The sequence below is a fragment of the Tursiops truncatus genome, chromosome 19, assembly GCF_011762595.2.
Source record: "Tursiops truncatus isolate mTurTru1 chromosome 19, mTurTru1.mat.Y, whole genome shotgun sequence".
Classification (NCBI taxonomy): Eukaryota; Metazoa; Chordata; class Mammalia; order Artiodactyla; family Delphinidae; genus Tursiops; species Tursiops truncatus.
The window spans coordinates 28,976,467-29,003,073 of record NC_047052.1 but is presented as its reverse complement, the minus strand read 5'-3'; the positions used below and the strand labels follow the sequence as shown (position 1 = coordinate 29,003,073).

Below are 26,607 nucleotides of genomic sequence, written 5' to 3'. Positions count from 1 at the left end.
GGCGGCTGCCCTCCCTTGTTTCCGCTGCATCCAGACTTCCTCCGGCGGTGGCTGGAGCTACGCATCTGGGGCTTTAAACATACAAAGGCTTTGCCAGGACCGGCGAGAGCTGGCGGCGGCGGCGAGGGCTGGGGGCCGGACCATGCGCCGCTGAGCCGGGCAAAGCCGAGGAGACCGAGTCGAACAGCCCCTGGGGGCGCAGCGCTGCGCGGGGGAGCAGGCGCCAGCCAGGCGGCGACGCGGCCACACGCACCGAGCCAGCAACCCCCCGGGCGACGCGCGGGGCCCGGGAGCGCAATGACCGAGGCGCGAGTGGCTCGGGGCCCGCTGGCCGGCCCCCTGCGGGCGCTCTGCGTCCTGGGCTGCCTGTTGGGCCGCGCCACCGCCGCGCCGTCGCCCATCATCAAGTTTCCTGGAGATGTCGCCCCCAAAACGGACAAAGAGTTGGCTGTGGTGAGTTCCGAAGCGAGCCTCATCCAACCGAGTTTAGACAAACTTCGGAGGTAGAGGAAGGGCCACCCCTCCCCCATCGCCACGGAGGACACACAGCGTGGGGGAGGGGCTTCAGCAAACAGCATGGGGTGGTCTGGTTCGCAGGAGGAGGGGGTGAGGAGTTGTGGTAAGAGAAGCCCAATTTGGCAACTTTCGGGACACAGCGGGGGGCGCGGGGGTTGCTTTGGCAAACCGCTGGAATGGGCCCCCTTTGCAAATAGTAAGGACATTGACTAGTATCCGGGATTTGGCAAAGGGGGGCGGCTTTGTATGCATCTCTTGGACACATCTGGGGGGTTGGCTAACGAGGCCGTTGGCCAGCGTCCTCATAGGCCTTTGGCAAAAAGCCGAAAGGGGTCTCTTGCAAACGGTGGAGGATCCTTTAAACCCCTGTGGGACTTAGAGAAGAGGGGCCTTTGGCACACAATTTGGATAAGTTTTTGCACGCGTGAGGGTGGGAGCTCTGGGCAAAGCGGAACTTTGGCAAACGTCTGGGAACCTTTGGCACACATCTGGAGAGGGGCCTTGGACAAACCGCTCCCCGGGACCTCTTGGCAAGTATTGGGGGCAGGAGGGAAGAGGACAGCGCTTTTTCCAGTGGCTCAATGAGCAAGTTGGTCAAGGAGGGTCAAGAGTTGGACCTCAGAAAGTTTCCTCGAACTTCTCCAGAAGGGTCGGAGGACAGAAGGAGAGAATTGGCCGGCAGGGCGGAGGGAGGGGCGGCACGAGGGCCCTGGCGCGTGGGGCGGGGGCGGACTGAGGCCGGCTGGGGTCGGAGAGCGGCCAGGGAGCCCTCCCTCCTGGCAGGGCTCCGAGCTGCGGCTCAGATGTTGTTTTGCGAGCGCGCGCGGGCGCGGGCGCGCGCGCCTGGCCAGAGGGGCATCCAGGCCACCACATTGCACAAGCAGAGATGCGGGCAGCTGAAGGACACTCCCCCTCACCCTGTAAGCGCCTCGGGCTGGGGACCCCTCAAGATGTTCTTTCCAGCGCACAAGACATCTGCCACGTGTTGCTTCAGCCACCTTAGAAAGCCCCTATTCGCCTTCAGCGTGGTCTCCAAACTGCCCAGGACAGGATCTTCGTGCCCCCTGGTCACCTGGGGGGCCCCTTCTCTGGATGTGACACCACCCCTGCCCCCTTTCCAGCATCTAGGTCTCTGCCTTCTCTGGACAAACGGGTTGGGAGACCTTACGTTTTTAGGGGGCTATTTTTCTCAAGGGTCTGCATAGGAGGTGGTCTGCATAGTGAGGGGGCTATGGCTGAGGGGGAGGGTGGAGCTTTGGAGCACTGACAAAGCTACCTGGGTCCCCATGCTTTCTACAGCATATGGAAGTCCCTGTTGCCCAGAGGCAATGCAGTGGGGACCGGGGCTTGAGAAGCCAGGCTTTGAACTTAGTCTGCCTGGCCTCAAATCTGGGGGTGCACGAACCAACTGGCCTAGTAAATCTTGGGCAAGTGACTTAACTTCTCTCAACTGCTTCCGCCAACTGAGGGTAATAATGGTACCTGTCTTGGGGTTCGAGGAGAGGTAATCTTAGACACTTTGAAGGGTACCTGGGACATGGTAAGTGCTCAATAAGTATTAGTCATTATATTGTTATTATCATTATTATTCTTATACCCTTTATTTCTTCTTTCCTAACTACCCTCTCAAACAAGGTTAGGGCCCCAGTAATGAGATCTCCTGGCTTCTCCCACCATTCCTATCACATATTTAACTTTTCACTTCTTTGTGGTCCATCAGCCTCCCCACACTGGGATTTGAACCCTAGAGACTAGAAACATCTGTCGTGCTCACCACTTGACCCCCAGCACTAGCACCAGGCTTGGCACCTGGTACGTGTCAAAAAGTAGCTGTTCAACAAATAAGTGAGCTGATGGGTCCCCGATGCCCTGCAGGGGCCTGTTTGGTTTTGGCCTCCGTTTGGGCAGAGCCCACTGCACAGGACCTGAAGGACGGGACTGTTTTCTTCTGGGAAATTGGCAGATTCAGGATTTGAACCCAGGACTGACTGCTGCTGGAGCTCAGGCACATAGCCCTTGAATCTCTTTAAAGAAAAGTGAGGAAAGTAATCCCTATGTCATCAGCAGTTTGGTGGATTAAAAGAGATGATGGAGGTACAGAGGGGTGGTAGAGAGGTACAGTTCTAAGCCTGGCCTCTGGAGCCAGTTTGCTTGGGTCCAAATTCAGTTCTGCCATTTGTGAGCTGTGTGATCTTAGGCAAGTTTCTTAACCTCTCTGTGCTTTGGTTTCCTCCTGTGTGATGGACTGTCTACATGATAGAGTTGCTGTGAGCATTCAGTGAGTTAACACAAGCTGACATTAGTGCCTGGGCCCATTGTAAGCACTCAACACGTGCTCCCAAGCCGTGCTCTCTACAGCTTTTATGTCACTCGGCTAGTGGGTGACAGGGCTGGTTTGGGAACCTGGGACTCCACCCAGTGCCCTTGGGTCCCTGACTCCTTTGATCAGTACTATGCCATCCTAACGTGGCTGCCTGTGCCGGGGTGCTTACTTCTTCCAGCAATACCTGAACACCTTCTATGGCTGCCCCAAGGAGAGTTGTAACCTGTTTGTGCTGAAGGACACGCTGAAGAAGATGCAGAAGTTCTTCGGGCTACCCCAGACAGGTGAACTGGACCAGAGCACCATCGAGACCATGCGGAAGCCGCGCTGTGGCAACCCCGACGTGGCCAACTACAACTTCTTCCCCCGCAAGCCCAAGTGGGACAAGAACCAGATCACCTACAGGTGCTGGGGCAGGGCTGCGGGAGGCAGGGCCCTGGGCCAAGGGACACCGCGTCTCATTGGGCGTTGCCTCCCCGCTCCGGGGACCCGGGAGCTATCTTGGGAGGACTTGGCCTGTTAAGGAGCTTGCATGCAGAATTCTTAGGACCTGGAATAAGACAGACCAGGACTTGAATCTCACGCTTACTGGCTGTGCGGCATTGGACTCCTTCCTTTTCAGCGCCCTGAGCCTTGACTTTCCAATCTGCCAAATGGGGTTAAAACGAAGCCTAACTTACGGCTTGGGAACTGGATCATATGTATAAAGGGCTTTCAGTGTCCAGCATGTAGTAAGAGTGTAATAAATGCTAGTCACTATTATTATCAGATGAGGTCATTGGGGCGGGTAAAGGGAACTTGATGATTGGTTGCTAATTGGGTTTTTTATTGTATTATAGAGTTGTTATAGTTGGTTGTTAATTGGGCTGCGGGCTCTGTTCCGTACGGCTCATGTTGGACTCCAAGGATGAGATCTCTGTGCTGTGTTCCATAATGCACTATTTACACCCCCATCCTTCTCCCTCGGCCAGAGGGAGGGAAGAGACGCCTGAGGCAGGGCCTGAACATACAGGCTGATCTGAGGCACCGCGGGACCTCAAGGCACTCTGGGCGGGCTCCTCTCCCAGGGAGCTCTACTCAACATGCACACACATCGTCTGCCTGTGTATCCACACTCACATGCACACGCTCGTGCACACAGACTCTCACACCCCTCCCATGTATGCACACACTTGCATACACACACACACCCTTGCACACATGCACACACACTCACATGCATAGGTACGCTCACGTTCCCTTGCATACCCATACACACTCACATGCACTTCTGCTACCTCCAGGATCATTGGCTACACCCCTGATCTGGACCCCGAGACAGTGGACAATGCCTTCGCTCGTGCCTTCCGAGTCTGGAGTGATGTGACTCCACTGCGGTTTTCTCGGACCCATGATGGAGAAGCTGACATCATGATCAACTTTGGCCGCTGGGGTAGGCAGAAGAGGGGCCAGCAGGGGACTCAGTGCAGAGACAAGGGGGCGATCCAGACATCAGAGAGCCACAGGGGACTCCTTTCCAGCTTAGCTAGGAGGGCAGAAGATGCAGACACTGGAGAGCCGCGTTGATGGGAAGGCAGTGACGTGACTCCCTGGAGGCGGTGTGAACCTGAAAACATGTGGCTCCCCATCTCCTGTCCAGCATGGTAGCCCCTGCATCCATAGGGCTACTTACTTTTAAATTAGTTAAAATTCAATAAAATTTGAAATTCAGTTTCTCCGTCACACTAGTCAGATTTCAGTAGACACATCAGACTATTAAGTTGGGCAAGGAACATTCCCATCATGGCAGGAAGTTCTGTTGGATGACACTCAGAGACACTGAGGAACTCTAGATATGGGAGTGGGGCAGCTGGACCAGTGCAGACATGAGAGTAAGTGGAATAGAACCCAGGGTCCAGGGTGCCGTGTGTGTTGGGGTAGGAACACTGGCAGTAGTGTAGACACGAAGGTAGGCAGTGTAGACATTGTGAGTGGTATGTGATGAGGGTAAGTGGCACAGTCACAGGAGACAGTGTAGGCATGTGGCCCTGGGTGGCAAAGCGGTTATGAGGGTTAGTATTGTGGCCACTGGATAGTGTGACGTGAAGGGAGGTGATACGGCTAAGAGAGAGCAGTGTGGATTGAGGGAAGATGGTATAGACACTGTGGACAAGGAGGGTGGGTGGTGAGGAGACTGGTATGGTAGTGTAGGTGTGTGGATAGCTGTAGTGTCATTGGCAGTAGTGTAGACAGTGAAGGTTGGTGGCAGAGATTCTGAAGGCTGTGTAGACTTGAGGGAGTAGTGTAGACCATAAGATGGTGACAGTCAAGTAGGCAATACTCTAGACTCACTGTGTCCCCAGTCCTGGATAACCCAACAGGACAAGGGAAGGGGACACATGCTAGGTGGGCTAAAGGGCCCCAACCATGGATGGCATGTGCTTGGGTTTCAGTGCCCAGCGGGGTAGCTAGAAGCTGAGATCCAGTGTGTTTCAGAGCATGGAGATGGGTACCCTTTCGACGGCAAAGACGGGCTTCTGGCTCACGCCTTCGCCCCAGGCCCTGGCGTTGGGGGAGACTCTCACTTTGATGACGATGAGCTGTGGACCCTGGGAGAAGGGCAAGGTAAGAAAGTGACCATCCACGTGCCCAAGCCTCCTCGCCGGTCCTCTGCATGCCTCCCTGTCACCTAGCAACAAGGACTTTGGCTTCCCTGGCAACCGCGGACCCCTCCATCTGCTCAGATGGGAGGGGGAGGGAGGTCACACACCCTGGTGAGTCACAATCCTGGTCTCTAAAGAAAGGCCTGGAGAGGTTCACCCTCCACCCTGTGTGGCCCCTCAGTGGTCCGCGTGAAGTATGGGAACGCCGACGGGGAGTACTGCAAGTTCCCTTTCCTGTTCAACGGCAAGGAGTACACCAGCTGCACGGACACGGGCCGCAGCGACGGCTTCCTCTGGTGTTCCACCACTTACAACTTCGACAAGGACGGCAAGTACGGCTTCTGCCCCCATGAAGGTGAGTGTCCTCCTGGCCCCAGGCCTCCACCTTCCTGGCCTCCACACTCCCCGGGCCTGGCACTGCCAGGGAACCAGTGTCCCCTTCTTCAGGCCCCATGTCCTGATCTGAGCCATCACTGTGCCCCTCTCGTCTGTTCCACTATTCAGTTAATACTTTCATTAAATCAATTCCTTTTTTTCTTTAAGTTTTATCATTCGTAATAATATTTTTGAACTCACCAGTTTGATGCACTAATTATTTTTTTCTAACATGCGTTAGCGGAACTTAGAATGATTAAAATGCCCAGCGGATCTCTAGAGAACCACTCTCTACCCTCCAGCAGGATTGGAGGTTCAAGGGCATGAGGAGAGGCTTGGGGGTAGATGAGAAGCCTAGCAGTGGGATTGGGAGGCAAGACTCAGACACCAAGGCCTGGTACCCAGCCCGGCTTGGGGACGTCAACCTGGGGAATTTCAGCCATCACTTCTGGTTCTGATTTGGACTCTGAGTATGTGTGTGGGGGTGGGGGAGTGTCTGGGAGCTGTTGCGTCTGCCTTTCTTGGTCTCCATCTGTCTTTGCTTGTGGCTGCATCTCTGTGTCTTGGCAAAGGCATTAGGTTTGATGCAGTATTTGTGTGTGCTTCAGACATAAGCTTCAGATATTTTGAAGCAACATAGAGGGAAAAGTTTTTAAAAAGATGAGGGTGTTGACATACACACTCAATCCTTTTTCATCTATCTATCCTTGACACACTTCATAATCAGAAATCATAAAAGGACAGCATACGTACTTCATACTCTTTCAAGTCATCGTGTTTAATGATTCTAGCAATTGAAAGCTGAGAAAGTTTGGGGAAAAGGGGAGAAAGTCCAAAACCTTTTAAAATACTTTTTAAAAGTATTCACTATCCCATAAAGACTCCTCGATCTATAGATGCCTCTGTCTTCTTGGCTGTAATTTTACATGTTTGTGAATCTCTTGTGACTATTGCAACTGAACCCTAAGTACAGCCATGTTGACAGAAGGAAAAAAACAAAGACCTGGTTAACTGTGTTCCTGTTTACGCTTTTGGTACCAAAGTGCACGCAATACTTTGTATTAAGAGTTCAAGGCATTGACCATCAATAAGTCAGAAATATTTAAAACCAAAAATATTTAATGTACCTTGCATTTCCCGGTAGGGGTTTGGATGGCGTTAACCCTCCCATGTGTCAACCCCTGTGTTTAGAACAGAATGTCTTGATAATAGAAGTAGAAACAGCTGGAATTCATAAGTCAGGGAAGGGTTTTTCCCTGCCCTGAACATTAGCCATTGATTTGGTCTTTAGCCAGATGCAAGTACGCACGACATGCACGTGTTTGGGTCTTGGGGCAGAGGTTCTGGTTACTCAGCCCCTCCTGACTGCTGAGTCAGCGTCTGCTTCTCTCCATCCCTTTGGGGGCAGGATCTGAGAGGAGATGGGGGCTTCCTAGGTGGTAGAAATGCAGCTGATGGAAGGCCGGAGGTGGAGACTGGCCTCCATTGAGGTTAACACCATCCTGCCCACCATGGATGACACATTTAACAATTGCCTTTCCCACTTTGAGGTCACCAAGGCATCTGGCCTCAGTGTTTCTTCCTCCATTCGTCCCGTTGTTTCTGGCGTTGCAGGAGAAGGTCACTAGGCTGGGGAGACGGGAGCAGTGAGGGTATGGGGCCCCAAGACCTGCGCTGGGGGCGCCATGGACTGGGCTCAATTCTGGCCATGGCGGAGTTAACGGGGCTGGTGAGGTCACCTCTGGCACTGTAGTGCACAGATGGTCCTTGTTACGCACTTGTGGTTTTGCTAGTTGGCAAATCCAAAGACACACCATTTTGTAGCTTTAGGGTGGATGAGGGTAGGGGGAGCAGGGGAAGAACCCAAGACAGACAAGCCCAGACTCTTAATCCCACTGTCTGCCCTGAACTCTCCAGTCATGGCCCATGTCTTGGGGAGGTCAGAGTGGGAGCCTGGGGTGTGTCTTGAAAGGTCCCCCAAAACACCACCTCCCTGTCGTGCCCTCCTTCTCCTGTCCTCCTCCCTCGTGCAGGGACTGCAGCATCCAGGAGAGGGCCTGGGGTTGAAAGGAGGTGAAGCTTTCTCTGTATGCACGAGCGTGTGTGACAGAGCGAGGAAGGGAGAAATTGCGGTTAAGTGTGTTTTGTAGTTTTCAGTTACAGCCCTCATCCAGTTTTTCCGTTTCTATGACCATAAGCAGTTCTGGAACCAGCTTCTGCAAACCTCAGTTTCCCGATCTATCAAACGGAGAGACTCTTGCCATCCTGCCCACCATGGATGATATATTTAGCAATCCTCAGGGATGTGGGCAACAACCAGGCAGAGTGGACAGTGACCCTGGGGCTGGGGCAGGGATCTGAGGGCCCCACTGTGTGCCAGGTATTTACTATTTTATTGCTGGTGTGGAGGGGCCGTCCATAACGTCCCAGGGGAAGGATGGGGTTGGCCGTGTAGGCAGGGGTAATTATACCCTGGGAGCTCAGAATTAACGTTTTACCAATGCTACAACTTCCCTGGTATGAGCAGGCAGGTGGGCAGCAGCTCTGCGCCCATGCAGGTGCCCAGCGGATGCTCCCGTGGGCAGGTGGGCGGTCTCCCTCACATTCGCACCCTCCCCCTCTCTCCTGCACCCCAGCCCTGTTCACCATGGGTGGCAACGCCGACGGACAGCCCTGCAAGTTCCCGTTCCGCTTCCAGGGTACATCCTATAGCAGCTGCACCACAGAGGGCCGCACCGATGGCTACCGCTGGTGTGGTACCACCGAGGACTTCGACCGCGACAAGAAGTACGGCTTCTGCCCCGAGACCGGTAGGTGTCACGCCTCTCCCTGTCCTTCGATAGCAAGCCCACGGGAGCCCTGTCCCCACCTCCTTTCCCCAGGACCGGGGCGCTAGTCAGGGTGCGTAGCAGCTGGTCCAGCACGGACACCAAAATCAGGACAGACGCTGGGCACCGACAGCCAGTTCAGCTGAATCGGTTGGTGATGTCAGGTCCACCCAGGACCCTCTGAACGACCCGCACTCTCGCAGCCTCCCTGGCAATTGTCTCTTCCTCTCTCTGATCTCAATGTCTCTATTGCCTGCCTGTCTTTGTCTTAGTCTGTATCTCCTTTGGTCTCTGTTTTTCAATAAGGACTCCCTCCCTCCTTCCCTTCTTTTCTTCCTCCTTTCCTTCAGCAGACATTTGCTGAGCCCTGCTCTCTGCAGGAGACACAGGTAGGTCTCCCACGAGACCATGTGTGATGGAGCTCCCGGTCTCGGGAAACGTGTTGACACCTTCAGCTCTGCCCAGCCCCCTTTGCCTCTAGCCGCTGTGGTCCCATCCATGGGAGGCTAATTAAAGCTCTGGAATCGGGCTGCCTGGGTTTGCATCCCAGCCCTGCCACTTCCTAGCAGCATGTGCCCAGGCAAGTTACTTAATCTCTCTGAGCTCCAGTCACCCCATCCATGAAATGGGGGTTAACCTAGGGTCCCAACCACACAGGGCTGTTGGAGGGGGCCAAGCGGGTGAGCAGTGTGTAAAGCACTTGACCACGTGCCCCAGACTGAGCGAGTACTCAGTAAGCCTGGTTTGTTAATGGCTGCATCATATCATTGCTCCCTGTCGGTGGCCCCAGACCCGTTGCTGCCCGCTGACCCATGTCCCTAACCCCACAGCCATGTCCACTGTGGGCGGGAACTCGGAAGGTGCCCCCTGTGTCTTCCCCTTCACCTTCCTGGGCAACAAGCACGAGAGCTGCACCAGCGCCGGCCGCAGCGATGGGAAGTTGTGGTGCGCGACCACGGCCAACTACGACGATGACCGCAAGTGGGGCTTCTGCCCCGACCAAGGTAGGAGCCCTGGCCATTGGGCAAAGACACTGCACACCCCGCCCCGCCCGCAACTGGGCTGGAAATCTTCCAGAGTCCCCACCCACCTCAGCCACAGACACTGCCCCCCAGACACCCACCTACCCTGGTAGAGACACTGCCCACAACAGACCCACCCACTTGGCAGAGATGCTGTCCGTTCCTCGTGGAGACAGTGTCCCTGCCTTGGCCTTGTTTCTCTGGGCAGAGACATGGCCTCCGAAATAAGACCCCATCCATCCCAGTACCCGATTCCTGGGTGGGAACCAGCTTTCCCGAGGAGATGCTGCTTTTCCCTCCCACATCTGTACCCCTCCAGGTGGGTCTGTCAAACCCCAAAATGTCTCAATGCTGGGCACAGGGAGCCCTGCCCCAGAGAGATGATTCTCCTGCGAGGCATTCTCACTCCAACAGGGAGCCAGGTGGGCAGAAGAGAGGAAAACAGGAGGAGCCTCATCCTTGCTCTCCCCACCCTGCATGCAGCACGGGGAAGCGTCCACAGCCCTCCTGCCCCACGGGCACCGTCCTTGCGTCCACAGCCCTCCTGCCCCACGGGCACCGTCCTTTGCCAAGTTGTGAATGGAGGGGTCCTCGTCAGTGCTGGGTGTTGAAAACACAGCTACCTGGGACAGTTCTCTGCCCTCCAGGACTCACAGGCTGGAGCGAGAGAGTGACCAGGAGACAGGTCATGACCGTACTGTGTGGTCACTGCAATGAACAGAATCCTTGGGGACACTGTGCCCAGTCTAGGCTGCAGGGCCCAGTGTCATTGGGTTCAAGGCCCCAGATAGCCAGGTGAGAGTGCTGGTCCTGGGCCAGCCAGAATTAGGTCAGCCTCTCTTTAAGTTACTTTTCTTCTTTTTACTCTCAATGAGATGGAACTTGGAGAACGCCAGCTGACAGAGGCTGGCCAAAGGAGTTTTTCTCATCCTCCACCAAGTGCCGTGCTAAGACATATCCTGATTTTACCTGCTGCAGTCTCTACCTAAAGGTGGGATTCTCCACCTACCGGAGTGGTTTGAGGCTCCAGAGCAGGTGTGGTGCACCTGGGGGGCGGTGTATTCGTGTCCTAGGGCTGCCATAACAGAGTACCGCCAACCAGGTGGCTTCAAACAACAGAAATTTATTCTCTTGCACTTCTAGAGTCATCTAGAAGTCCAAAATCAAGGTGTGGGTAAGGCCACATTCCCTCTAGAGGCTGTATCCCTCCAATCTCTGCCTCTGTTGTTATTTGACCTTATATGTTCATCTCTAAGTATCTTCTTTTCTTATAAGGACATGGGTCACATTGGATTAAGGGTCCACCCTACTGCAGTAGGGCTTCATTTTAACTTGCATCTTAATTTATCTGCAAAGACTCTATTACCGAATAAGGTCATAGTCACAGGTACGTGGGGTTTGGAGGGACACAATTCAATACACAGCAGGGTGTGACAGTAGGGTTTGCCCACTGTCTGGCTTGAGCTTGGGCAACCACTCCAAGTAAGAATCTTTTTACTGCTTCCCCTGGAGCAGAAATGGTGGTCCCAGGGGTTACCTCTCTGGAGAACCCACAGAGCAGGTTTTGTCCTAAGTCTTTATAGAGAAACAAAGAGCCAGGAAACAGGATTTTTAACAAATGGGTCTCTACATAGAGGATTTGCCGATGCTACGTGCTCCCCTTTCTAGCACACGTGCAGCCCACCTGGAAAGGGACAAGCGGACTTTGGTTGACTCTCCTTGAAAACCATAGGCATGGTCTGTTAACCCCAGAATTCTTGGGAGAAGGAAAAATCAGTACATGTCACCTCCATGCTCCGTCCCAAGTGTCGCCATCGCCGGGGCCAGGCCTGACTTCTCTCTCATCTTTCTCCCTGTCTCTCTGTCCCTCCTCCCCTCCCTGCGGGCCTCAGGGTACAGCCTGTTCCTCGTGGCAGCCCATGAGTTTGGCCATGCAATGGGGCTGGAACACTCAGAGGATCCCGGAGCCCTGATGGCCCCCATTTACACCTACACCAAGAACTTCCGCCTGTCGCATGATGACATCAAGGGCATTCAAGAGCTCTATGGTAAGCCTCAGCTTGGGGTCCCTGGGGCAGGGATCTGGGGAGGTCATGCCACCGGGGATGGAGGCCCAGGGAGCGGAACCATCCAGGTCCCATTTGTCTAGGACTGCAGGAGACAAGGGCAGGAGTGTTAACCTGGTCTGGGTGTGTCAGAGCAACTCTCCAAGGGGGCCCTTGGACAGCCCTTTCCTTTCCAAATAACACCAGTGTCTGTGCCCCACTTGGTTCCCCAGAGCCATGCTGTGAGGCAGGCGGGGCAGAAATGGGCTCTCCATTTTCTAGTCGGGTCAACTGAGATATGAGAAAGGTAACCCTCTGGCCCAAGATCAACCAGGTTTATGTATCCAAGTGAGGTTTAGAATCCAGGAGAATTAGCTAAACACAGGGTAGAGTTTCCCAGTGCCTGGAATGCCCTTAGTGATACAGGGGTGCAAGTTTCTAGTCTTCCTAACGATTCTTCTATTTTAACGTGTAATAGGATCAATACAACTAGTACCTGAAACTAGGGATTTTATTTATATTAATGCTTACAGTGAGGCCAGAGTTTACAAAGTAACTCCATTTTAATAAAAGAAAAGTCAATATGGAATAGTACTGGTGGTACCTGGACAAAGCTGAAATCATGGAACTGGCTCTGGAGTGATGAAGTGTGGGGAACATTGGACTCGGGAAAGAACTGCAGTAGAGTGAGAGGCTGTGGGTTCGAGTGCTGCCTCTGCCACTCACCAGCCGCAAAAGATGGAGCCGGTCTTTACCTCTTTCGACTCAGTTTCTTCATCTCTAAACTGCGGCTGGTTATCCTAAGGAGTGAAGGAAGTACCACACCCCCCAGTGCTGGACACACGAGTATCCCCTCTGACCACCGTGACTCTCTTGTGGGCTTACTAACATGAGCTTTGGGTTTAAATATTTGGGCAAGTCATATACAACCTTTCTGGGCCTCAGTTTCCTCATCTGTAAAATGGGGGTAATAATGATGCCTACCTCTTAGGGATGTAGAGAGGCCTGATTCTGACGATGTCAGGGAAGAGCATTTGTAGAAGGCGAAGGGCCACAGGATTCCGGTTTCTGTTCAGTCTCCTCTCTCCAAGTCCAGGCCTCGTCCCCCGTCTTCCCTGGGCTGACACCGAGGCCAGAATACTATTCTTCTGATGCTTCGCAGGTTGGGTGGGCCAGCCTAGGGGCTCAGCCTGGTAGGGAGAACCCCTGGAGCTGGGGAGAGTCTGAGTCTGAGGTCAGGTGTCCTCCCCCAGGGGCCTCCCCTGACATTGACACTGGCACCGGCCCCACGCCCACACTGGGCCCCATCACTCCTGAGATCTGCAAACAGGACATCGTCTTTGATGGCATCTCTCAGATCCGTGGGGAGATCTTCTTCTTCAAGGACCGGTAAGTGCGGGATCTCGCTTCTTGTCCTCCTTGCCCTCTGCCCCTTCCCTGTTATTCTCGTGCCCATCTCTTGCTCAAGGATCCTACTGTGGGCTTCACCGAATGGCCTGTATGAGACCATTTTTGCTGCGTGTCAGATAGATCCTGGTGGCTACACAACAGGCATGTCTTGTGCCCTCTTCTAGTCTGTGGGTCTACTAGGTGCCTTGGCTTCGGGCTGCAGTTTGGGCTCAGGTATGCTCTGTGTGTCACTCATTCTCCTGGGATTAGCGGCGACTTGTGGCACGTGGCAGGAGCACAAGAGGCCGAATCAAACCACACAAGCACATTTAAAGCCTTCAGTCTCAGCGTGTTTGAGCATATTCCACTGGCTCAAGCAAATCACATGGCCAAGCCCAATACCTACTCTAGGGGATGGTACTGCATAGTCGTGGGACAACACACGTGGATGTATACTTCTAAACTAGGGATGGAGGGAAGAATTAGGAACAATAATCCAGTCTACCACAGGCCTTCTCCTGGAATGGCCTTGACCTAAAATGTTCTATGTATGGGAGCAAGTAACCACAGAGTAGAAAGAAGTGGTGTCCTTTGTGCTATAAATATGGCCCCGACTCAATCCATCAGGGGCTAAGACTCACCCAGCCATCCTAAAGGCAGGCAGAATCTAGGACTACATTAAAGGGTCCATCATCCATCCATCTATCCATTATCTGTCCATCCATCATCCATTGTCCATATCCATCATCAAGCCATTCATCATCCATCCGTCTGTCCATCCATAGAGCATAATAGCTGAGAGAATGGTTCTGGAGCCAGATTGCCTGGGTTAGAATCCTGGACCTGCTACTAACCAGTTGCATGATTATAGGCAAGTTAATTGTGTATCTCTTTTTTTTTTTTTTTTGCGGTACGCGGGCCTCTCACTGTTGTGGCCTCTCCCGTTGCGGAGCACAGGCTCCGGACGCGCAGGCTCAGCGGCCATGGCTCACGGGCCCAGCCGCTCCGCGGCATGTGGGATCTTCCCGGACCGGGGCATGAACCTGTGTCCCCTGCATCAGCAGGCGGACTCTCAACCACTGCGCCACCAGGGAAACCCTGTGTATCTCTTTTTAACCTCAATTTCCTCATCTCTAAAATGGGATGAATATTCCAACCTATCTCACAGGGCTGTTGTAAGGATTAGGTGAGCTTAGTGCTTAAAACAGTGCCTGACACAGACTAAGTGCGTTCAAGTATACTAGCTGTTATTATCGACAAATAATTACTTGCCATCTACTGTGCCAAATCCTTTGCTAGGCTTTGGGAACTGGGGGTGCAAGGTGTTGTTCCAGAGGTGGAGGGGCTGCTTAATGCCTGAATCGGTGTCTTCAAAAAGAGGTCAGTGGATCTCCCACACAGAAACCACCTAGAGTGTGAGGGTTAAACGTGTGGGTTTCTGTCCTCACCCTCAGGCCCTCTGGCTGGAATCTCTGGGAATGGGTCCCAGGCGTCTGCATTTAAGAAAATTTCCCCATGGGAATTCCCTGGCGGTCCAGTGGTTAGGACTCTGAGCTTCCACTGCCGAGGGCCTGGGTTCAATCCCTGGCAGGGGAACTAAGATCTCACAAGCCATGTGGCACAGCCAAAAAAGAAAAAAAAAGAAAATTTCCCCAGTGATTCTGATGCACATTAAAGTTTGAGCAACCCCAGTCTGGTTTAGGGAATAGAGGCATAGAGGACTGATATGGCAGAATGAAAGAGATGTGACTGCAAGAGACATTAGCAAAATGCTTTGTGGACACGTCCACGTGAAGGAAGAGCTCTGCAGGTGAAGCAGCGCTCAAGGGGAAACATTAAAGGAGAAGCAGATGCGGATGGACGTGATGGGGCTGGCAGGGTGGGAGCGTGTTTGAGATGAGGGAACTGCAAGAACAAAGCCATAGAGATGTGAAAGTTCCTGGCTTTCCCCGGGAGAGCCTGGTGAGGCTGAAGATGTTCCAGAAGCTCTTGTGAAGGGGCTCCTCTGCTCCAGGCGCTGGGCTAGGTGCCGGGGGGCAGATGCCAGTAGGGAGAGAGAGGGCAAGAATACAGAGTGAGATGAGACCCAAAATGCAATGAGAAGTCAGGTCCATCAGGCCATGAATGCCCAAACCAGGACATGTAACAACAGATGTCAGTGCTGTCCTGCAGCCCCCATTACAGGGCTGGGGAAGAGGTGAGCCCAGGGGCTCCGTGCCCCAGCACCACCCTTGGTCTGGAGCACTTCTCCCTAAAGAAGCCCTGACCACACGTGCGGATCTGAGTACAGAGTTGGGAAAGGGTGCAGTGCCTAGGCCCAGGTCGGAGCCATCCCTGGCCTGACACATCACACTTTCTTTCAAAGGAAGTTGATGAGTGTTTAACGGACTCCTTGAATTAATCAGTAAATATTTAAGCTCTGGGCTTCCCTGGTGGCACAGTGGTTGAGAGTCCGCCTGCCGATGCAGGGGACACAGGTTCATGCCCCGGTCCGGGAAGATCCCGCATGCCGCGGAGCGGCTGGGCCCGTGACCCATGGCCGCTGAGCCTGTGCGTCCGGAGCCTGTGCTCCGCAACGGGAGAGGCCACAACAGTGAGAGGCCCGCGTATCACCAAAAAAAAAAAAAAAATTTAAGCTCTGACCATATGCAGAAATTGGTGCTAGGCATTGTGGGGGACAAGAAAGGCAGTATTGTAGGATAATTAAACTCAGACTTTGGAGTCAGATGTGGATTTGAATCCTGGTAATTCCATTACCTCTCTGAGCGTCATGTGCCAAATAAGGATTGTGATACTTTCCTGTATCAGGATGTTTTGGCTGCAAGTAACAGAGAATCCCAGCTGAAACCAGCTTAAACAATGGAAAGAAATTACTCCCACGTGGTACAAAGTCCAGGGGTAGGGCTGCCTCCAGGGGCAGAAAGAGGGTCACTGATTCAATGATGTCTTCGTCCACTGCTCTCCTTGGCATTGTCTTCATCCTAAGACTGGGTCCCTCAGGGTCACACAATGGCTGCCAGTGGCAACTGGGGCTATAAACTTCCTTGCAAACATCCAGGAGAAAAGAAAGAGAGAGACAGATCTCCAGATGTGAACTATAAGTGTATGTGTTCAATCTTATTGTGCCAACATAGGACACATGGCCACTGCTGAATCAGTAACAGTTGCCGGGGAATGCTAAGCTCCGATAGGCTTAGATCAGCGGTTCTCAAACTTTGGCATGCATTAGAATCATCTGGAAGGCTCTTAAGACACAGATTACTGGGCCCCAAGCCCAGAGTCTGATTCATGGGTCCTGAGTCGGGTCCAATAATTTGCATTTCTAATGAGTTCCAGGTGTTGGTCTGGAGCTCACACTTTGAGAACCAGTAGCTTAAACTCATCAGAATGGGGATTGGGTCCACCTATAGGAAAGGAGGGGCCATAAATGTGGGAATTTTGTGAGGGAGGATGATAGGGAAATAAGATAATAGATGCTGGGTAGACCACTGAGAGTGCATATTATCTTATAATATTGACATTGAAATCGACATCTTACAAGCCACATAAAGTGCTTGGCACTTAGTAGGCCCTCAATAAACGATGGCTCTTTACTACTCCTGCCAAAGTGCCTGAATCCATCATTTCAATTCAGGAAATACTTTTGAGCGCCATCAGCCTCTGCCTGAATTGGCTTTGAAACTGACAGGAAAGATAAGACACTTAAAAAAACAAACAATCAAACTACTCTTCTGGGCACTCAGTGTTGATGATTTTAAGAGGCTCAGAGGAGGGAGAACACAGTAAGGGACAGAAGTAGTTAGGGAAGGCTTCCTGGAGGAGGGAGCAGGAGGGCGAGCAAAAGGTTGCTTCTCAGCCCTGGCATCTTGCAGAGGGGGCTCTGCCCATTCTCCAGTCCTTCTCCACCCTTTCTTTGATCTTACCTCCCCACCTCCCAGGGAATCATCCAGGGATGTTTCTGAGAGGGCTTATAGAGGCATGTGCAGTTACAACTGCAGAGTGACTGAAGGTTTGGTTTCCTGTGTCCCCTTCCCCCACCCAGGTTCATTTGGCGAACAGTGACACCACGTGACAAGCCCATGGGGCCCCTGCTGGTGGCCACATTCTGGCCTGAGCTCCCGGAAAAGATCGATGCTGTATACGAGGCCCCACAGGAGGAGAAGGCTGTATTCTTTGCAGGTGTGTGGGAGGGGAGCTGCCTGGCCCTGGGCTCCAGGCGGCACTGCACCGTGATTCCTGTGCACTGGTGGGTGTTCCCTCTCCTTTATGGATCCGCTCTTTCAACCATCATCTGGGAGATGGGTTCAGACACCCAGCATCAACTAGCACTGGCCCACAGAATGACCATTTCAATAACCTTTTAATCCCTTTTCAATCCTTCTGATTCCTTTTCCAGAGGGAAAATGACACTTTAGTTCTGGTGTCTTTAACACCTTCCTAATGCTAGTGCCTTTGGCAGATGACAATTTTAATTAGAATTTTTTAAACACCTATTTGTTTTCATTTTTAATGTTTAAATTTATTTCTATAGACTTCAAAATGAATTCCTTGAAAGCAAAATGTCAATTCGAGTTAAGTAATATGAGGAGACTCTATAAGTGGTAAAAATCACCGAGGTAGGGTCACATGGGTAACATTTGGGAAACCCTGCTCATTTAATCTTTATTCGAGCAGCTATCATGTGCCAGAGATGCAGCCCCTGCTCTCAGGGAGCTCATGAACTAGTGGGGGAGACAGAAAACCAGGCTGTTAGGAGGGAGCTCAGGAAGGGCTGCGGTGGAGGCCCAGGGGTGGCTTCCTGGGGGCACTGAAGCACCACGGGTGCATGTTCCACCAGCCGGCTTCCCAGCTCCTCCAGCCCGGAGTGATGAGGGCAGCCGCTGGCTCACAGGGGACCTTTGTGCAAATTAGAAAAAGGTGCCTCTTCACAACAGGTGTGGCACTTAGAGTCTCTGGCTTGGTAAGTGGAGCCAGGCTAGGACTCACTCCCACTTACGTTCTTGGCCAGGGACCTTCCATAACCGATTTGTAAAACCTTATATGTGGACCCTGATTCCGGACACTGAATGCGGAACTGGGCAGAACTTGTGTCCCTGCTGAGAAAGGCCACAGTGGGGTCCCTAGCAGATGGATGGTGGGAGGAACAGCCTCCAGCACCTGCCACCAGCCCACCCTCTTCTTCCACCCCAGGGAATGAATACTGGGTCTATTCAGCCAGCACCCTGGAGCGAGGGTACCCCAAGCCGCTGACCAGCTTGGGGCTTCCTCCTGATGTCCAAAAAGTGGATGCTGCCTTTAACTGGAGCAAGAACAAGAAGACGTACATCTTCGCTGGAGACAAATTCTGGAGGTAAGGGAGGGCGGTGCGAAGGAAAGCGGCACCACCAGCTGCGTGGACAGAGAGAAGGCACGGGCTTTGAGCCTCCTGGGTTAAGTCTGGAGGCTGGTGGACCATGGATGCCCCCTCTCTGGTCTCTAATCTGCCAGGGTTATTGGCCCTCTGAAAAGTCACCAAAGGGTGAGCTATTCTTGGGCACATTACTGGTACAATTCTGGTTAGATCCTCCTTTCCCTTCTCAGAAGTCTTTGGATTGGGCCCATGTCCATCTGGTCTGGAGCCCCATATTTTAGAGTGAATCACTGAAGAAGGGAGTGATAAAAATAAAGATAATAGCTGCTACTCTGATGCTATGTGCCAGACACCATTCCAAAGGCTTTATGAGGTGGATATTATTATTACTATTCCTCCCATTTTACAGGTGAAGAAAGAGGTTCAGAGAGGTTAAGTGTCTAGCTTAAAGTCACACAGCCAAGTAGTGGCAGGCTGGGATTTAAACCCTGGAATTCTGGCTCCCAGAGAACATTCTTCACTTTTCTACACTATACCTGAGATAGTGGGGTCCCAAGAGATGGGGGTGGTGGAGGCAGGGATGGCAGATAGCAAACATAGGATGAAAACTGAGACGGGTGTCCACTGGAGCCAGCATCCAAATTCAGCCTCAGTGAAAACAGCGGCACCCTCTGGCCCATCTGCCGCAGGCTCAGTAGCTGTGGGCACAGGCTGGCCGGGGGCCAGTGTGGAAGCAGGTAACTCTCCGCTCCAACTCGTCTAAAGGGAAGGGTCTGATTCTGAGAGGCCACGGTCAGGCCTGAGGGTCAGGGAGCCTGATCTCCAGGAAAGGTTAGTGAGAGGCAGCCCAGACCTCAGGAGTTTGATTTTAAATCTTCACATTTCCTAGATGAGGAATCTGAGGTCCATAGAAATGAACCAACTTGTCTTAAGTTATTTATAGGCAAGTGTGTTGGCCACAGATTATAGGATTATAACCGCTTCTTCTGGTTTCTAACCCTGGGCCCCCTGCACTGTACCCTCAGGGTCATCGGGTCGGTGGGGGAGGGGTGGTCTTCCTCCTTCCCTCCTCGCGTCCCCACGTTTCCTCCCGTGGCTGCATCTGGACCTTTGTCTGCCACCCCTGGAACAATCCTGCTTCCCTCCCAAGGCCTCTCTCCTCCCGTCTCCTCCCCACCACCCGCCCCCAGCTGCCCTGCATTCAGGAGCTGTTTATGTCCCAGGCTGCCGTGGCAGGGTGGAATTCCAGACATATTGCTAAGATGCTTAGCAACTTAAGCTGATTGATATCTCAAGCCTCAAGAAAGGAAACAGTCAGCCAGGAAAACGCGGAGCAGGCACTCTGCCCACAGGCTCCAGAACACTCAGGCACGCGCACGTACTGGGGAAGGGCATCTCGGCACAGGAGGCGCTCCGAATCTCCAGATCTTAGCATCGCGCACAGCAAGAGGCCCAGCCGCACAGAGCAGAATCATAGACCCCTTGCCTTTGAATCATGGTGTTGAGAGGACATTTATAATCACCCCCAGCACGTACGGTGAATGTAAACATATGAGAACAGACGTGTCCATGCGCGCGCGCGCGCGCGCACACGCACACACACACACACACACACACACACACACACACACACACACACACTGATGCTCACGCTGTGGTGGTACCTTGCTGGGTTTTGGGCAGAGTTATCTGCTTCCCAGTCCTTTTCCACAGCAAGCCCACCTCACAAAGCCTGGATCTGGGATGGACAGCCTGTTCCACAGAGGAAGTTCTGTGAATCTTCCTTAAAAGCAGCAGAACTGAAACATCTACTGGAGGATCTGGGCGGGGTTTCCAAAGGAGACAGATCTTTTTCCCAAGAGAGGTAGTTAATGAGCTCGAGACATTGGTCCTGGTGGAGTCTGCCGATTCCCAGGCCTCCTTTCTGGAGAAGGAGAGAGCACTCCAGAATGACAGAGGACGAGCAGCTGCTTCCAGACTGGGCAAACCCTAGGTCATGCCAGGGAGTGCTCAGCCCTTGCTTCTAGAAGCTTCCACTAAACCCACAATAATATATTCAATATCTCCTATGTGCCAGACAATTACCTAGGTGCTGGAAGACAGCTGTCAAGAAATAGTCTCTCTCTGCCTGGTAGAACTTACAATATCGTGAGGGGAAGAGACATAAACACATACAAATAAAATAGTGATGGCTCTTGTGATGGGACCTGTACCACATCCCAGGGCTGTGCATTTCACCTGTATTTCTCATTTAAGGTAGATGCTATTATTAACTCCATTTTCTAAGTGTAGAAACTCAGGCTGAAGTGCCTCAGGGATATACCTTTGAAAAAGCTTGGACACAAATGTCTGTGTTCTTTTTTTTTTTTTTTTGCGGTACGCGTACCTCTCCCTGTTGTGGCCTCTCCCGTTGCGGAGCACAGGCTCCGGATGCGCAGGCTCAGTGGCCATGGCTCACGGGCCCAGCCGCTCCGCGGCATGTGGGATCTTCCCGGACCAGGGCACAAACCCATGTCCCCTGCATCGGCAGGTGGACTCTCAACCACTGCGCCACCAGGGAAGCCCGATGTCTGTGTTCTTAACACCTGCTCTGCACTGCAATTCTACAGCCAGGAGGGAGAAGTTCAGAGGGTCACAGAGAAGCCTTTCAAAAGAGTGTACCAGCGAGCAGGAAAGGAGGCTCCCAGAGGAGGCTCTGGGGACAGAGAGGAATGTGAAGAGGTGTGGTTCTGTTCAGAGCCAACATGTTCTGATGGCTCCATGCTGTACTATTCCTGGAGGAAAAGAACTTGGAAGCAAATTGGTTCACTTCTCCAAGCCTCAGTTCCCTCATCCATCAAATGGGGTTGCTTCCTGCTATCCCTACCTTCCGTGGGTAGAGTGAGAAAGAAATGAGGGCAAGTTCAAGGACACATAGCTCTCAGCCATCATCACTCTAGAGAATGTAGTTTGGGAGGTCAGTGCAGGTGACATGGACGGATTGCTAGAATTTTGAGCTGGGAAACTTGGTTTTGGTACCCCAGGTCATGAGGAAGCATGCTAGGTTTGGCAAGAAGAAGTTTCATGACAGAACTGGGATTAGGAAGGCTTTTCTGGCAGTTCTGAGGGTGATGGGCAGAGGGGGAAGACCCCTGTAGAAGGGGACTCAGAGAGGAAGCTGTTTTTGGCATCTGGGGCGGAGGTCGTCAGGCTGGCTGTAGGGAAGAAGAGAGTCAGCTATGAGGCTGATGCTTGGCTGTCACCGGGATGGCATTCAAACACAGATCTATCTAGAAAATCAGCATCATGAGGGCAAGACTTTATCTTGTTGATTACAATATCCACAGCGACATGGTGGGAGCTCATTAAATATTTACAGAATAATAAATATATTGAGTGTAAGTGGAGAAGCAATGGAATCAAAATAACCCCAGCATTTAAAAAGTTCTCCCTCCAAATTAAAAAGACACAGATGTTGCTAGCCAGAAAGAAGAATATGCCAACTAATACTCAAGGTATTTACACAAATTAAAGGCAGAGCCCAAGATAACGACTTGCCCTGAGAACTGCAATTGGGACTGAGGTGGCAGGAAGTCACCCTGTGACTGACAGGGCTTGGGTTCACACACCACCTTGTACTGTAACCTCACTGTCCCAGCCAAGATCATTGCCCAGGTTGTGGACTGCCAACTCCACTTGACAGATGAAGAAGCAGTATTTGTCCAAGCTGAGCCGTGAAGGGCAGTGATGGGGCCGGACCCTGTCTCTGGGCTCCTGGGCCAGTGCTGTTTGTACTGCAGCAGGGATCAGAGTTTGTAAGGGAACTAACATTTCCCAGATACCTACCCAGTACCAGATACTGGGATAGGCACTTTGCATGTTTTACTCTGTTTCCAATATGTTAATTAAATACATTAAATTAATTATAACCCATTTTACAGATGGTAAAACTGAGGCCCAGAGAGCAGTTTGCTGCCCTGAGCCAGATAGGCCAGGGTTGGACTCCCACTTAGAAACTGGGTGCCCTTTTTAAGCCTCTGGTCTGTAAAATGGGTATTATGGTAGTGACTGTGTCTTAGCGTTGTCAAAAGGATTGAGAAAGTATATGGAAGGTGGGTAACACACTGCTTAAACGTGAGCAGTGGGCTTCCCCGGTGGCGCAGTGGTTGAGAGTCCGCCTGCCGATGCAGGGGATATGGGTTCGTGCCCCGGTCTGGGAAGATCCCACGTGCCGCGGAGCGGCTGGGCCTGTGAGCCATAGCCGCTGAGCCTGTGCGTCCGGAGCCCGTGCTCTGCAACGGGAGAGGCCACAACAGTGAGAGGCCCGTGTACCGCAAAAAAAAAAAAAAAAAAAACGTGAGCAGTAATCACAAGATTGTTTTCATGGGGCTGTCCAAAGTCACCTGATTAGTGAGTAGTGGAATTAGGATTCACCCAGATCTGACTCCCTGCCCCTCAGCTCCAGTCAATGGCCTCCCTGAAGGGCTAGGTCTGGCTTCCCAGGCTCACGCAGGAGCCATCATCCCTGCCCTCCCATCAAGTTGGGGAAGGGCTGGCCTTTAGGGATTCCCACAAGTTCACCATGGCCATTTCCTTGCAGATACAATGAGGTGAAGAAGAAAATGGATCCCGGCTTCCCCAAGCTCATCGCAGATGCCTGGAACGCCATCCCTGATAACCTGGATGCCGTGGTGGACCTGCAGGGCGGGGGTGAGCTGCCCAGGCCTCTGTCCACTTTCTAGGACTCCCTGCCCCCCAGCCAGGGCCCTGCTCCTCGCAAGCACACACTCCCTTATTGTGCAGGAAAGCATGCGGCGCCCCGGGAAAACAAACCAGCCCCTTCAACCCAGTGCTGGGAAGGCATCCAGACCCCTGACCTCTGCTCACTCAGCTGGCTCCAGGCTATAAGACCCAGAAAGGCCCCTCACAGCTGCAGAGCCTGGAGCCAGGGAGCAGGGAGGGCGGGAGGCCTGCTGGGAGCGAGAAACCTGGGCTCAGTGCCCTGGATTCATTCTGGGGTTTGATCCAGGCCCTTTTGGGTTCCGCAAGGGGCCTTGTGACTGCTTCCTATTAGCAGAAGGATGGCTCCATTTGAGACAGCACAGACTTTGTTAGGCCCTGCTGCTGAGGTGGCAGAGGTAGCCCATCGGCTCAATTTGTCCCAGGTCCCTTGCTGAATGAAACACCAAACCAGCGAGGGATAGAGTTTGGAGTTTGGAAACCATATTCCTGAGGAGGCTTCTGGGAGGTCTCTAGGGCCCTGGAAATGAGTCCAGTTTGGCTTTTTAGAGGAGATTTCAATTAAATTTCGCAAAGATGCTTCTTGAGTTCCTATCACACGCTAAGCACATGGCCCTGACCTCCAGGGGCTAAAGGTCTTACATGTCCAGGAAAAAGCAGTATACAATCAGGTGCTAGGTTAAAGATTATCTTCAGAAATAAACGTCTACTGAGCACGTACTATATGCCAGGGTTTGAAAGGAAGAAAATGAGATCATATATGTTCAGAGTAAGAAATTCCAAAGCCCACAGGGGCCAAGCTGGTGGCCTGAATAAGTGATGCAGGCAGGGCAGACAGTAGGGAGTGGTGGGGTCTGTGGAGCACCAGAGAGCACATGGCTCATTTTCAGGGGACAGTTGCTTCTCGGCTTCTGGCGATCTCTGCCCTGCAAGAAAAGGGGAGCAGTGTTATTAGATATTCTAACTCTTTTAAAAGGAAGTGAGAAATCTGTATTCTCATATGAAATTTCCAGATGTTTACATGTTGGCCAGTTATTCAAAACAAAACAAAAGAAAAAACTGTGTGAGCTAAATAAAACCAATCTGTGGGCCCGATGGGGCTAGCAGCCTCCTGGTTTGCCACCTCTGGAAAAGGAGAGTGCCTAGTTTGGAGCTTGTGCTCAGTGGAGTTCTGTTATTTATCTTAATTATAGCATATATCATCTCATTTAATCCTCAGAAGCCTTAAGAGGTGGTATCGTTATCCACATCTTAAAGATGAAGAAACAGACTCAGAGAGCATAATTCCACAGCCGTTTCCCTTCTTCCAGCCTCACAGGGGTCTCCTGTGATTTAAAAGCTTCTTCCCTATGGCAGGCAGACTTGTAAAACTCTCAGGAACCCTCCCTGTGCCATAATGCCTGAGGATGGCTTGGTCACAGCCTCTTCTCTTTCTCATCCCAGGTCACAGCTACTTCTTCAAGGGCGCGTATTACCTGAAGTTGGAGAACCAAAGTCTGAAGAGCGTGAAGTTTGGAAGCATCAAGTCCGACTGGCTGGGCTGCTGAGCTGTCTCTGCCTCCCCCAGGGCCTGCCTCTCTATCACTTTCTGCACACCGGGCCCTGAGCACCAGGGAAGGACCCGGATGGGCCTGGCAGCCCTCAGCTCTGTAGTTAATCAGCATTCTCACTCCCACCTGGTAACTTAAGAAACCACAGAGTGGCTCTGCCCTGTGCTCCAAGAAAGGTGCTGATTGTACCCGTCCCAGGTGCCCCTCCCCCTCCACACCTCACCAGCCCTCCAGAGCCACCCCCAAAGAGATGCTTTGATATTCTCAATGCAGCCTTGTCTTGGGCTGCCCTGGTGCTGCCACCCTTCAGGCTCTTCTCCTTCCACAACCTTCTGTGGCTTTACAGCACCCTTGGAGCCAACAGAGACTGTCTGAAGAGGGCACTGGTGGCCCGACAGCCTGGCCTGGCATGGGGCAGTGGGAGAGGGGCATGGCCCGGTGGCCACGCCAGACACCTGGCCTTCTCACTGCTGGCTGCCTTAGAACCGTCCCTACATTAGCAGTTTGCTTTGTATGCACTTTGTTTTTGTTTTTGTTTTGATCTATTTTTCCACTTTGAAATTGCGTTTCCTGACAGAAGGACTCAGGTTATCTGAAGTCACTGCACAATGCATCTCAGCCCACGTAGTGATGGTCCCCTTGGTCACTCTATTTAGTATGTCCCTCCTCTGTCACTTACTCCACTGGATGGAGGAAAACCAAACCCTGGCTCCTCACCCAGTCTCCCCTCCTCTCCCTTCAGCAGTTTCCCCGTGGGAAAAATCAACAAGTATGAATAAAGACACCGATTGAGTGGCCATGTTGGCCGGCTGTTTTAGCAGAGACTAGAGAGGGGCCCCAGCCCCAGCCAGAAGAGGAAACTTAGAAAGTCTAAATCTTCGCTCCCTGCAGCATACAGGTAACATATGCTGGAAAGGTCACAGATGCCCAAATAAACAGCGAGAGACTCAGGGTGGGTGAGCTGGAGTCCCTCTGTCCCATGGAAAGAGCCCTGGAACAGCAGCGTTTCTGTTATTTAATTGCAGGTCCTTGTTCAAGGTTTCCTCTCTTCTTGAGTCTGTTTCTTTGTTGACAGTAACACCAATTCTAATACTAATAACAGTGAACAACAGTAATACCCCTTCCATTAATAGAATGCTTACTACATGCCAGGCACTTCACGTGCATCACTTCATTTAACCTTTATACCAACCTAAAGAAGGGAGAATATTATTAGTCAATTTTTATTGATAAGGAAACTAAGGCTTGGAGAAAAGTGATTTTCCCAGGATACCATAGATACTGGGTAACATCCTGACTCAAGGCCAAAGATGACCTAGAGAAGAAGGTTTAGCCGGAAGCTGAGTATCTCCCTCAGCAGCATTAACCTTCACCTCCCCCAAAACCCTCTAAGTAAACTCAACTAGGGGAGAAATGTGTGTGCTTTCTAAACACAGCTTCTATTAATGCGTAAGCTCCTTACCTTCCTCTCCAGCAGATTGCCCATCTTTAATCCCTTCCTATATAGAAATTCTGGAGCTGCTACAGAACAGAAACTTAAGGCCTGGGGTTATTTCAGAGGCCCTTTCTGGCTCCGATAGACTATTACTTCAGGCCTCTCATGGTGGGGCTGGTAGGGAAGCGGATGATGAGTGCACAGGTCTCTCTGAAAGTGACCTTGGTGGAGTCCTGTTTTCTCCTGTGGCCTGCCCAATCGCTCCGGTCCTTGAGGGCTCTTGGAGAGACTGCCTTCTGTGCTAAAGAACCATAAGGGTCTGCCACCCTCTACTTGAAGACCCCAAAGCTGGGGCACTTTATATCATGGCTGTAATATGTTGTTATTAAGGTTCTCTGTTAAATACTGAGAAA

General features: G+C 52.2%; 1 protein-coding gene across 1 annotated transcript; it reads left to right on the top strand.

Annotated features, from left to right (window-relative positions):
- MMP2 (matrix metallopeptidase 2) lies at positions 1–25,556 on the top strand. Its single transcript, XM_004316758.4, has 13 exons — positions 1–453; positions 3,018–3,244; positions 4,123–4,271; positions 5,315–5,443; positions 5,663–5,836; positions 8,493–8,666; positions 9,515–9,688; positions 11,599–11,754; positions 13,005–13,140; positions 17,183–17,319; positions 18,331–18,490; positions 23,070–23,179; positions 24,653–25,556. The coding sequence occupies exons 1-13, from the start codon at positions 298–300 to the stop codon at positions 24,754–24,756; spliced, it is 1,986 nt and encodes a 661-aa protein (XP_004316806.1). The 5' UTR covers positions 1–297; the 3' UTR covers positions 24,757–25,556.
- The last annotated feature ends 1,051 nt before the right edge of the window (positions 25,557–26,607 follow it).